Below are 12,959 nucleotides of genomic sequence, written 5' to 3' on the forward strand. Positions count from 1 at the left end.
AACCTTTTTTGCATGGAGCAAGCCAGGCACACACTGTCACCCTCAGCTGGACCTACCTCGTACCCCATGGCCAATCTGACATAACTTCCAAAAGCTCAGCGTGTGCCCTCCCCTAGCTGAGGGGTTCTTCACCAGGACCCCAAGGGCCTGGGCCTTCCGGAATTTGCCTGTGAAAGAGGACGTGTGCGCATTTTTCTAGATAGAAAGGGTTGGTAACTCCCAGTAGATCCTCCGAGGAGCCCAGGACCCAGCATGAGTGGAGAACCCCTCCCCTGGCTTGAGTCCCTGCAGAGAAGGCGCAGTTTTAATCTGGGGGTTTGCAAAGGCGAACAGCACGGCAGAGACATGGCGAGGAGCAGCGCGAGTGGGAGAAATGGCCCGCGCAGCGGCAGGAACGAGGGGACAGTAAACCGACGAGCTTGGCTGGAGCAGAACGAGAGTTTGGGAACAGTGACAAATGAGGTCGGGGTGTGGAAGGGACCTTGGAGAGCAGGCCCGGCGTTTAGATGGGCTGGGAGAGGCCAAGGGCAGTAGGGCTCAGGAACAGCTTTAAGGGAGAGGAGAAGAGAGGGGAGGGGAGAGGTAAGAGGGGAGCCGCCTGGATGGGGCTCGGTGGATCCTGGAGCTGGATGCAGGGAGGTGCTGCCCCTGGACGGCTCTCGGGGCTGGCGGCTGCAGGCGGAGGAGACGGCCGGAGGCGAGCAAGGTCTTTAGACCTAGAGGTGCCTGGTTTGAGCCTCGGGCCTGCCATTTCCTGGCTGGGAGGCTTTGGGAGAATACTTTAACCCTCCCAGTTTCTTCCTCTTAAAACCAGGATCACCGTGCCCGCTCGGTGAAGTTGTGAAGATTCCCTTAAGTAGGAAACCGCCTCTGAGGCTCTTCACCCAGCGCATGGCACACGGCCAGCCCTCGGCAATGATGGCTTCTCCCAGGACCCACCAATTCGTTCCGTAAACACTCCTCAGTCCCCGTTATGTTCCCGCACCGAGGGCTCTCCGAGGCATCCTAATGTGCTTTCTAACAATAGCCCCATCGGTGGATGGCATCAGGCCTATTGGAGAGATAAGGAAGCAGAGGCACAATGGCTGTTCGCACAACCAGAATCAGCAGGGAGGTTGTTGTGGGCAGTCAGATGCCAGAGGGTCAGAGACAAAAGCACGACCTCTCTCTGACCTCGGGTGAGAGAACATGCATGCTCTTGACAATGCTCAAGGTCCCACAGCTGATTGATTCTTGGGTGGGTGGGGTCCTGACCCAGGTGTCTACAGGGCTTCCTGCAGGCATCTGCTTACCACGAGGATTCTGCTTTGTGGAGGCTGGGAGATCCTGCATGCTAACAAACTTCCGGGTGACACTTCTTTAAGTAGCAAGGGATTCTAGAGAATGGCTTAGGAGTCAAACAGACTGGGCCTTGGGGAAGAGCCTAAGCCTCAGTTTCCCCATCTGTAGAATGGGTCTTACCTCCCCTGCAGGGCTGGTGTGAAGATTTATGGAGATGGTGCCTGCAGCCTCAGCAGAGCACAGGGTCTGACACAGAGTGGGCACCCAGCGAACATCAGCTGCTATTATTATTATTATTATTATTATTATCATTACTGTTGGCTCTGAGCCCTCTGTGAGAGCTGTCTCCCTACATGCAGGCAGAGGGTAACGCCACATACTCAAACCTCAGGATTCTTCCTTTGCTTCAACTCATTCCACCCCAGGAGCAAAAAATCAGGATGCACTCTGCCATCTCAAACGGCACCCACGAATCGTTTCACATTCAATTTCCCCATCAAATTCACAGGCACGTATCGCATGCCATTATTCCAATTCTTAATGGCCTGTGCGGTGAAAATTGTAAGTAGGACATTTCTTCATGCCCTTGGCATTTCCAACTCTTTAAAACTCCTTTTCCAGGCCAGACCCGCCCCCTCCCCTTTGCTGGCTGCAGCATGCCTCGCCCTCTCCAGATTCCTGGCCGCACCTGCCCCAGGCCACTGCTCCTCCCAGGAGGGAAGGGAACAGCAGTGACCTGTCTCCTTGGAGAGCCATGCTGGCCTCCTTTGAGCTTCCACAGAGGCAGCAGGGTGAGCAGTAGGGTCAGGGTCCAAGGTCAAAGAGGAGACTTGTTTGGAGCCTCACCTGCGTGCCCCTCACCAGCAGTGAGACCTCGAGCGAGGTCACCTCGCCTCTGGGGAGCCTCCTCTATAAAATGGGGGTGATAATGCCGACCTCAGGGGCGGTAGAATCAGAAGTACCCAGTCAGGGACTGTGCCCACAACGACCACGGCAGCTATCTGTTGAGCTCGTGTGAATGGAAGCCTTGTTCGGATGCCCTGGCAGGTGTCATTCACCGCGGCGGGTCCACCAGGGTCCTGGTTTGACACACCTTTGCAGGCTCTGAATCCCGACTGAGGTGGCGTCCTCAGTCCGGAGCCAGCATCACCCTAGATGCGCAGACTGAGGGGTCTGGGGAGAGGCAGAGCCAGGGTGTGAATATTCGGCATCTGACCTCCTGGCCAGGCGTGGCAGCGCCCGAGCTGAGTGGTGCAGAGTTTGAGGAACGTGCCCTTCCAAGCACTGACTTGTAGTTCATACATAGTGGCGAGGAGAGGGAGTTGGGGGGACGGCAGCCAGGCTGGAGGGCTGGGGCAGAATGGAAATAGTTCAGCGTTTTAAGCACCGGTGTGGACATGGCGTGCACTCAGCTGGGGATGCAGCCTCGGGCACTGCCCGACATGTCCCCACCACCAAATACTCACTATCCTGCAGACCAGTAGGATTTTAACCTTGACCTCTTCCTCCACCCCTGGACCCAGTGAGACCCCCTGGGCCCTAGTCCCAGCTAGACAGACTCTTTCTCACTCTAGGCCTCAGTCTCCCTATTGGTCAAACTATGACCTGTTTATCAAAGTGTAGACTGAAAGGTCCACACTCCCTCATAAGTGTTTGTGTGTGTGTGTGTGTGTGTGTGTGTGTGCACACTCATTCATGCATATGCATGTGTTTGCATGTGAGTGCACACATGTGCGCATGGGTATATGCATGCATGTGGGGTCATGTGTGCATGGATGCATGGATATGCCTCCCTTTCTGACATCTCCAACCCTCTCTGCACACACACTGCACTTCTCCAGGTGCCCAGGCCCACTCCTCCCAACCTCTGCCCACCACTCAGGGCCTCACTTGCCCCATCCGCATGATGGGCCTTTGGTCAAGGCAGCCCCGGGCTGAGGAGACCTGGGGAGGCTCTAGCCCGATGGAGTCAGAGCTAATCACTGGAAGACGGGCTGTTGATTGGCATGGCACGCATTTGTCTCTGCCTGTTTTATCCAGCCCCTGAGTCAACTGAGGAGTTCTCAATTTATCCTGCCCGCACGGAGAGGCCAGATTGGAGGCACGCACGCACGTTCGCAGGAGCCCAATATAGACTTCCAATTATCTTTTAATTTCGCTCCTGTCTTCATTTGTTCATTTCACTTTTTCCAAACGGACTAAAAAAAATAAGCTTGAGTTTATGGAGTCTGAAGTCAGCCAGTGGGAGTGCTGGGTTCACCTGTCAGAGGAAAGGGACCTCGGGTTAGAGTCGAAAGCTCACTCCAATGGCCCTGCCTCGTAGGGGCCCTCAGTCCCTGCTCTTGTGTCTTCTGACTCTATAGTAACTATATCCTCTTATTCTCTGTATTCTTTTTTATCATCTTTATTGTTGAAAGCATTACAGATGTCCCCCTCTTATTCCCCATTGACCCCTTCTAGCCCACCTCTGCTTCCGTCCCAGGCCTTCACCACCCTTATTGTCTGTTCCATGGGTTATGCATATATGCATATGTGCTCTTTAGTTGATCTCTTCCCATCCACCCCCGCCTTCCCTCTGAGATTCCACAGTCCGTGCCGTGCTTCTGTGTCCATGGATCTATTTTGCTCATCAGTTTATTTCATTCTTTAGATTCCACATATGAGTGAGATCATGTGATACTTGTCTTTCTCTGACTGGCTTATTTCTCTTAGCACAATACTCTCCAGGTCCCTCCAGGCTGTCTCAAAGGGTAAGAGATCCTTTTTTTTTTTGCTGCTGCATCGTATCCTATGGTATAAATGCACCACAGCTTTTTCACCCACTCATCTACTGATGGGTACATGCGCTGTTTCCAGAGCTTAGCTATTGTAAATTGCACTGCTACGCTCTGACATTCAGGCCTGCTAACCTTAAATGGGGAGGGACTTCCCTGCCCAGGTTAGCTAGTTCCTAGATAGCCAATGACTCACCTAGGACACCTTTCACGTGCAGATGAACCAATCCAAAGCCATTACCCCAACCCCTCCGCCTTTCTCAGGTTCTCACAAGGCTCTTACTCACCAGGGCCGACGTTTCCTGCCCTTATCACCCACAACTACAGGCAGCCCCGGAGGCCCCGAAATGACTCAAGTGAGCCAATCCTAACCCTGCTAACCCTGCTGTGTTTGCTCCATCCCAGGAAAACCACAATAAAGGCTTTTATGCTCCCCCCCCCCCCCCCCCCGTCTCCCTACAGCCCCTGGTGCTTCCCAGTGTGGCCCTGTCTGGCGGGGCCTGTTGGAAAAGGGGAAACTCCTCGTGGGAACTGGGAGTAACAAACTCTCTTTTCAACAGCACTCATCTCCTGACGTGTTGGCCTCACCGAACTGGAATAACCATAAAACCTGCATTTTAACACCATCTCGGGTGGCTGTGTTCTCAGAGCTGCACTGGAGGGCGGACAGCGGGAAGCCTCCCTTAACGAAGGCTCCTCTGTGCTCAGCTGTGTCACAGGTGTCACTTCTGCCCCCGGACTAGGGAAGCGCCACGCCGGCAGGAGCACCGTCACACTTCACCACCTCACTCAGCATCTTCCTCCCCCAGAGCCGGGCAGTCTCCGTGGACACAGGGGCCACCTGTGTTTCTTTTTATATATAGATACTGCTTCTTATTGGTTTCAGAGAGGAAGGGAGAGGGAGAGCGCCATAGGAACGCCAATGATGAGACTCACTGATCGGCTGCCTCCTGCACGCCCCCTACAGGGGATCGAGCCCACAACCCGGGCATGTGCCCTGACTGGGAATAGAACCATGACCTCCTGGTTCATAGATCAAGGCTCAACCACTGAGCCACGCTGGCTGGGCCACGCATGTTTCTTTAACCTATGTCACTGCATCCCAGCACAGGGCTGGTACATGATAAGCATCCGGTAAATATGGGTTCAAGCAATCCACCAGTCTATGCCCCTGCTTCCTTTATCAATAGTCAATGCTGCCGAAACCGGTTTGGCTCAGTGGAGAGAGCGTTGGCCTGCGGACTGAAAGGTCCCAGGTTTGATTAGGGTCAAGGGCATGTACCTTGGTTGCAGGCACATCCCCGGTGGGGGGTGTGCAGGAGGCAGCTGGTCGATGTTTCTCATCGATGTTTCTAGCTCTCTATCCCTCTCCCTTTCTCTCTGTAAAAAGTCAATAAAATATATATATATTTAAAAATCGTCAATGCTAAGCGCCCTTCCCTGGCCTCGTTAATTTCCCCTTTGTGATGTATTGTGGCTTAATCATAACTTGGGGGCATGTGCCATCTTCCCGATCAGGACATCAGTCCCCTGGGGCTGAGCCTGAGTCTATGGTCTCCATGCCCCCTCCCCCCACCCTTCCCCACCCCCCACCCCCCCACCCCCGCCTTTCCCTGCTGCCCCAGGGGCTCAGCCTGGCCACACTCGGTGCCCAGGAGCAGGTTCCAGCTGGAAGGGGTGGTTGCCTGACTCAATCAGTTTACCCTGGAGCCATAGGGAGAGCACTCCGGGGCACAGTGGAGCCTTCATTGGGTAGAAAAGCCCACATCAAAGGGGCCCAGACCCTGCTCACCAGGTGGCATCTGAGAGGCCACCACACACCTGGGGTGTGCAACAAGTCCTCCCCTCCCCACAGTAGGAGAGTCCCACACTGTCCCCACCCCTCGGCCCCAAAGCCCTGGCTCCACCACTGGACACACCCTTTTTATTGTCACTCATCTGGTCCTCTCCCTCCCAGAGGAAGACCCAGGGGCCATGCAGCTGCAGAGGCCTGGCTGTAAATCAAGACCTGCCACTCACCACCAATGTGCCATTGACACATCCCTCTGAGCCTCAGTTTCCTCGCCTGTTGACAATACCCCGTCTCCAAATTCCTGGGAAACAAAATGACTTTACTTATGCAAAGTGCCCAGGACTTATCCCCGCCCCCTTGTCCCCTGGGCCTCACCTTGGTGATCTAGGGAGTAACTGCTCGCTCCACCCAGGACGAAGAGGAATTCTCAGCAGGTGGGTAGAAATACTGACCTAGTCTAAATCCCTAGACCCACTGAAACCTCCGGAGAGGATTGTTGAAAAATGGGGATTTCCTGGGTGCCACCCCAAACCTCCTGAATCAGTAAGGGATGGGGAGGGGTGGGCCTGGACACTGAATTTCTAACACACACCCTCCGTGTCAGTGCCTCTGGAATTCAGAATCACTGCCTTGACCACGATGGGAAGACAGGGACCCTGCTGCCCCGTCACCAGTGGGGCAGGGGGGAGGCCGGCTGGATGAACTCAGGTCTGCAAAACTCTGGGGTCTGGAAGCAGAGAGGGAAGTCCCTGTTGACAAGCAACGTGACATAAGCGTGGAGCTGCCATAAGGTCGGGGTGACCACTGTACTTTTCTTAAACAAACACTGAGCAGGAGAGGAGACTCATCCGGCACACCCGGCGCCTGTAAGACACGGGCCGTTGTCCCTATTGCACCTGGCCCCACCCTGGCCTCGGGGACTTGGAATCCAGCTCCTGAGAACAGAATGCACTTTGACCCACGGCCCACGATAGAGGCTACAAGAGGAGAAAAGAACAAGAGGCCCAAGAAGGAGAAGATGATGGTGGAAGATGGATTCACCTGGAAGAAGGCACGGGAGGCACAGTCTTTGAGCCAACTCCACAGGGCTGCAGGGATGTGCACCAGCAGAGAGGGTCGGGCGGAGCCCCAGCCCTGCGCAGGCACGTGAGGCAGCCAACGGGAAATGAACTTGGGGCGGGGGAAGCGGGGTGGTAAACCGAGGCTGGAGTGTGAGGGGCTGTGGACACAGGCATGAGTCAGGATTTTCTCCTCGTCAAGGCTTCGGAGACAAATTCCTCGCAGAGTGGGGATTATTCTCATTTTTAAATTTGATGCCATCATTTAGAAATCACGACGGATCGCATCACTGCCTAGAGTAAGCATCTCTGAACAGTGGGGCCTGGCAGTGCTGGGCCTGCCCGCCTGGCACCCTCACAGGGTGAATCCTCAGTTTACCTGCCTGGCCCCTGTGGGGTGCACGGGTTTGAGATCCTGGCCTTTGGGGACCCAGAGAGGACCTCGGTCTACGGAGGACACGATTAGATTTGTGCTACGGAAGGTCCAGCTGGTGCTGACTAATACAGTGACAAGGACACGGATGAGGAGGAGGAGGAAGAGAAGAGAGGAAAAGAATGGCTGATAGTGACTGAGCTTCTACGAGGCTTTCCACCCATTAACCCATTTTTGCTCTCACCACAACCTGATGAGGTTGGTATGCTGTCACCCCCATTTTTCAGATGAAGACCTTGAGGCCCAGAGAGGTGAGGTCACTTGCCTAACGTCACACAGCTGGTAAGTGGCAGAGCCGGGTAGTCTGGACCTGGAACCCCTGGCCCCGGCGAGGCGGTGCGGGTGAGTCTCCCTCGGCCTCTCATCCTGGGAGGCTGTCCGGTTTGGAGGGTGAGGCTGTGCCCCACGCCTGCCCCTGGCCCGGGCACGAATGCCATGTGTTTTTCCCGAGCTTTCTCAGGAGGGCAGAGGCATCAAGAGCCGGGTCAGGTGGCTTGGCAGCATTCCCAGGCTCTCCCCTGCTGCTCACTGCAGACCCCACCCCCACTGTGGGAACCAGGGGGCCCCCAAGAGGGAGAAAAGGGACCCAGGCGGGTCTCCTGCCACACCTGCCGAGGCTCCACCTGCCCCGCACTCGCCACACCCAACCCTCCCAGCACAGCTGATTTGCAAAAGAGAAAATAAAGCACGCACACAAATAGTGACCAACCCCATGCGTCTCCTAGCATCGGGTGATGTTTGGTCAAGAGCTTCCTCCCTCTTCAGGAGCCGCGGACACTCCTGACATCCTCCAGCTGCTGCGGGCTCAGGTGGCTGATCACAAGTTCAGCCCCGGGGCAGACCCCACCCCCGGGGCAGGCACTGCCGGATCCCAGGAGGCCAGCGCCCGGATCTGCCGGCCGGCCGGGCTCGGTGGCCACCCTCTGCCCGCTCAAAGTCACCTTTGCTCCAACTCCTCAGCTGGCCAGAGCTGGCCCAGAACCCCCTCCGCTCAGCTCGGCGGGAACCAGGAGCCGGCCCCCATTGGGCAATTATTAATCAGATTCTTGACATTCCTCCGCCCCAGGTTGGCTTGGGAAGCATGCTCCCTGAAGGAGGAGGCGGAGCCGAGGCCCAGGACTGGCATTTGGACATGCAGCTGACGGGCAAGGTGGTGCTGTCCGCGGCCGCGCTGCTCCTGCTGACCGCAGCCTACAGGCTGTACAAGTCGAGGCCCGCCCGAGCCCCGCTGTGGGGCAGGAGCGCCAAGGCCAAGGCCGAGGAGGAGGCAGAAGGCTCCGGGCAGCCTGAAGCCCAGGGGGCTGCTCCTGGGGCACCCCACCGGGGCCTGAGATGCCGGAGCGGAAGCAAGGGACCTGGAGTGCCGCTGGGCGGCAGCTGGGAGAATCTGGGGGGCTCCCGGGTCCTGGGAACCCCTTCCAGCGACGTGGAAGCCGGAGAGACTTGGAAGCCCGAGAGGAAAGGAGCTGGTGAGGAGGAGGGTGGGCGGTGCCTGGAGTCCGGCCTGGCACCTCCTCGCGGCAGTGGCCGGGACACGGGAACAGCTGCTGGCGATAGGCCCGAGCTGCCCCACCGCCCCCCTCTGGGCAGTGAACCCAAAAGCGCCCCAGATGTCCTGGCTGCCGTGGACGGCGGCGGTGTGGGGGGTGGGCCTGCTCCGTGGCAGGACGGCGGGTTCCCCGAGCAGCCAGGGGCTGGGGAGCAGGCGTCCCCCCTCCAGCCCTGGATGGCCCGCTCGGAAGGCAAGACTGACATGAGCCAGAGCTGGGTCCTCGCCGGCGTGCTGGGGGCCTGCAGGGAAGAGGCAGGGGCCCTGCGGGCTGCCTCCAACATGGGCCTGGCCCTGCACCAGCAGGAGGGGGCCACCAACGCCTCCTACACCTTCTCCTCGGTGGCCCGGGTTCGAGTAGAGGAGAGTTTCCTACAGGAGAAGGTGGCGGGGATGCGGCCCAGGCTGCAGGGCAAGGTGTACGAGTACTACGTGCAGTCTACCTCCCAGGCCACCTCCAGAGGCAGGCTGGCCCCCAGCACCGCGGCCCTGGCGGAGGCGCCACCTCCCGTGCCAGGCCCCCTGGGAATAGGGACAGTCCCCAGAGGCCTTGACGATGACAGAGAAGGCGGAGCCGATCCAGCTGCCTCCCCGCAGCCTGTGCTGCCCGCCGCGGGGGGCTTCAGCAGGAAGGAGAGCCTCCTCCAGATCGTGGACAACCCCGAGTTTCAGCTGCAGCTCCACGGTTTCGGGAGCCCCCCTCCATCCTGCACAGACCAGACCTCCCCATCCAGCCCCCCCATATCCGGGGAGCCTCTGGAGTCCAGCGCAGCCGGAAGCAGCGGGGACCCCAACCTGCAGCTCGTGGCCGGGACCAATTTCTTCCACCTGCCCCTCACCCCCGGGTCAGCCCCTGACGTCCGCCTGGACCTGGGCAATTGCTACGAGGTGCTGACCTTGGCCAAGAGGCAGAACCTGGAGGCCCTGAAGGAGGCCGCCTACAAGGTGATGAGTGACAACTACCTCCAGGTCCTGCGCAGCCCGGACATCTACGGGCGCCTGAGCGGGGCCGAGCGGGAGCTGGTCCTCCAGAGGCGGCTGAGGGGCCGCAAGCACCTGGTGGTGGCCGACATGTGCCCCCAGGAAGACGCTGGCCGCCTCTGTTGCTATGACGATGAGCAGGACGTCTGGCACCTGCTGGCCCCTCTGCCCCCGGAGGCTGTGTCCCGCGGCTGTGCCATCTGCAGTCTCTTCAATTACGTGTTCGTGGTGTCCGGGTGCCAGGGGTCCGGGTGCCGGCCCTCCAGCCGGGTCTTCTGCTACAACCCGCTGACCGGGATCTGGAGCGAGGTGTGCCCTCTGAACCAAGCCCGGCCGCACTGCCGCCTGGTGGCCCTGGACGGCTACCTGTACGCCATCGGGGGCGAGTGTCTGAACACGGTGGAGCGCTACGACCCTCGCGTGGACCGCTGGGCCTTTGCCCCGCCCCTCCCCAACGACACCTTCGCCCTGGCGCACACGGCCACGGCGTGTGCCGGGGACATCTTCGTCACGGGCGGCACCCTGCGCTACCTGCTGCTCCGCTTCTCGGCCCCGGAGCAGCGCTGGCAGGTCGGTCCCACGGGGGGCGGCAAGGACCGCACGGCCGAGATGGTGGCGGTCGATGGCTTCCTCTACCGCTTCGACCTCAACCGCAGCCTGGGCATCAGCGTGTACCGCTGCAGCGCCAGTGCCCGTCTCTGGTACGAGTGCGCCACGTACCGGACGCCCTACCCGGACGCCTTCCAGTGCGCCGTGGTGGACAGCCTCGTCTACTGCGTGGGGCGCCGGCGCACGCTCCTCTTCCTGGCTGACAACATCTCGCCCAGGTTTGTGCCCAAGGAGCTGCGCAGCTTCCCCTCCCCACGGGGCACCCTCCTGCCCACGGTCCTGACCTTGCCCAGCCCCCAGGTGCCTCAGACCAGGGTCTAGCTGCCCCTCTGCTGGGCTCCGCCTGCAAAGCTGGAGGCAAAGAGCACCCCCTGCCCACCGCTCCATGGGCCGTTTCTGGGAGACCAGGCGGCCAGGAGTTTGGCTGCAGAAGGTGAATTCCAGTCCTACGTCCGTCGGTGGCTGGGCTCCCAGATGCTTTGGTGCCAGCGGGCTGCAGAGGGCAAGGGTGAAATAGAGCTAGGGCCTGGTGCTCCAGGCCGAGGGCAGCCACATCTCCCGGGATGGCTTCAAGTCTGAATTGGGGGGAGAGGGGGTTCCCAGGACCCTAGCACACTTTAGGGGCACAGCCTTATCACAACCACGATTCAGGTGCCAGTTGACCCCCAGTGACCCCTCGAGCTGACCCCGGGCCTCGTTACCGACTAGAGCAGCTGTGCTCCTCTCTCTGGAGCTGGGCTCAGGGATGAGAGCGGGCAGGGCCATGGTGGCAGGAGGGGATCGCTCAGGGGGCCCTCAACGACCCCCTGGGGGCATGATGGTCGGTTCAGTTACAGAAGGAGAGGCCAGGACTGTTCCTGTGCCGGAGGCGCCTGCCCGACAGGAGCTCACATTGTAGTGGAGGAGAATGGGCAATTCTGACAAAGATACATACATAAGTAGGACCCATGTCAGATACAGCCACCGAGCCAGCTAAGCAGGCGAGCGGGATGGTGTGAGCAGGCCTTCCTGATAAGACACACTGAGCAGAGACCCGAGTGGAAACCTGGGGGCCTGCAAAGTCCGGGGTGGCTCAGGGCCCGGGAAGCCCGGCCTTGCACCTGAGAGCCTTTGTCACATGGGCAGGAGAGGTGGGTCCTCCTGGGAGCTCCCTCTCGGGGCGGAGGGGGGGGGGGGCGGGAAATGCGGTGAACTGGCTGGAACCCAGCTCTTCTGCTGCAGCCCTTCACCTCACGGAGAGAATCCTGTCCCGCCGACATTTAGAAGAGAGGTTTCTTGCTTGGGTAGAAAGTGCATTCCCAGGAGAGAAGCCGTGTTCGCACATTCAGAGAGGAGAGTACAAATAATTTCCAGGACATCACCGCCGCCGCCACGGCTGGGTGTGTGGCTGGGTGTCAGGCGGCCCACGTGACGCCATGGGTTCAGGGTCTAGGGTTTCCACCGGACCGTGGTGAATAGCCGGTCTGCCCACCTGGGGCCCTCAGCCTCAGAGTGGCCTGTTGGTCCAATAAAGCTTGCCCCTGGGCCATCTGCTTTCCCAATAAGAGTTCTTTCTCCTTCAGGGGAAAATAAAAAAGAATCTTAAATGTGGGTTGCTTTTTACATTAGGCCAACCATGCCATTATAGAGAAATTGGAAAAGAGAGAAAAGTATGAAAAAAAAATCTCCCCAATTAACCCCTGCTGTGACACGGTCTCTCCAGCCTGTCTCTTCTGTGTGTGATTTCGGCCGGGCTTGATTCTGGCCTAGGCGTGATTATGCTGAATTTACAATTCAGTTCTGCTCCCTTTTTTTCACCTCACTTTTGAGAATAAGCATTTTCCCGTGTTATTACAAACCCTCGGTAAACATCATTTCAATCGTTGCACAACATTCCACCCAGTGGCTGCACCATGGTTTATTTAAGATCCCCCACACACACCCCCTGTTGGGCTTGTAGATTTTTTTTTTTTCTGTTGGTTTCTTTTTCTATCATAAATAAAACGTCCCTTGTTTTCCTGTTCCTCTCTGTCTGGGGCCTTCATCAATATTTACAAGAGAAGCCCAGCCTCGGTCGTGTCCAGAATAGCAGGGTTGTTAAAGCAGGGCTGGGGCCTGGGCCCCCCTCGGACTGCAGGGCACAGGGCTGCCCTTGGAAATGCCCAGCCTGAAACGAGAGCTGTCTGGAGGGGCCATCCCAGGTGCCCCACCCTGAGTTGTTCCTGGAGCTATAAGACGGAGCCCCTAATCTGCACATGCAGGCGCTGGACGAGATGCTTCCTGCATAGCATCTCACTGATCCTCACAACAATCCCATTTTACAGGTGAGAAAACTGAGGCTCAGAGAGTTCAAAAGAACTTGCCCTTCGTGGCAAAGTTCAAAGACCCTCAGTTGCCTTAAAAGCATCCTGGAACCGGGCCTACTCCCAACATGGTGTCTTTCCATTCCCCTCTCAGGGGGCCCTGGAGCCCAGTGGGCCTCAGCTGCCATCTGGGCTGTCCC

General features: G+C 58.3%; 1 protein-coding gene across 1 annotated transcript; it reads left to right on the forward strand.

Moving 5' to 3' along the window:
• The first annotated feature begins 8,419 nt into the window (after window positions 1-8,419).
• On the forward strand, window positions 8,420-10,798 carry KLHDC7A (kelch domain containing 7A). The gene has a single exon (XM_008148160.3). The coding sequence runs from the start codon at window positions 8,420-8,422 to the stop codon at window positions 10,796-10,798; it is 2,379 nt and encodes a 792-aa protein (XP_008146382.2).
• The last annotated feature ends 2,161 nt before the right edge of the window (window positions 10,799-12,959 follow it).

This window comes from Eptesicus fuscus, chromosome 9 (assembly GCF_027574615.1).
Source record: "Eptesicus fuscus isolate TK198812 chromosome 9, DD_ASM_mEF_20220401, whole genome shotgun sequence".
In the NCBI taxonomy this organism is placed as follows: Eukaryota; Metazoa; Chordata; class Mammalia; order Chiroptera; family Vespertilionidae; genus Eptesicus; species Eptesicus fuscus.

Coding starts and splice junctions, on each gene's coding strand:
- KLHDC7A (XM_008148160.3), top strand. CDS start 8,420: ATGCTCCCTGAAGGAGGAGGCGGAGCCGAGGCCCAGGACTGGCATTTG.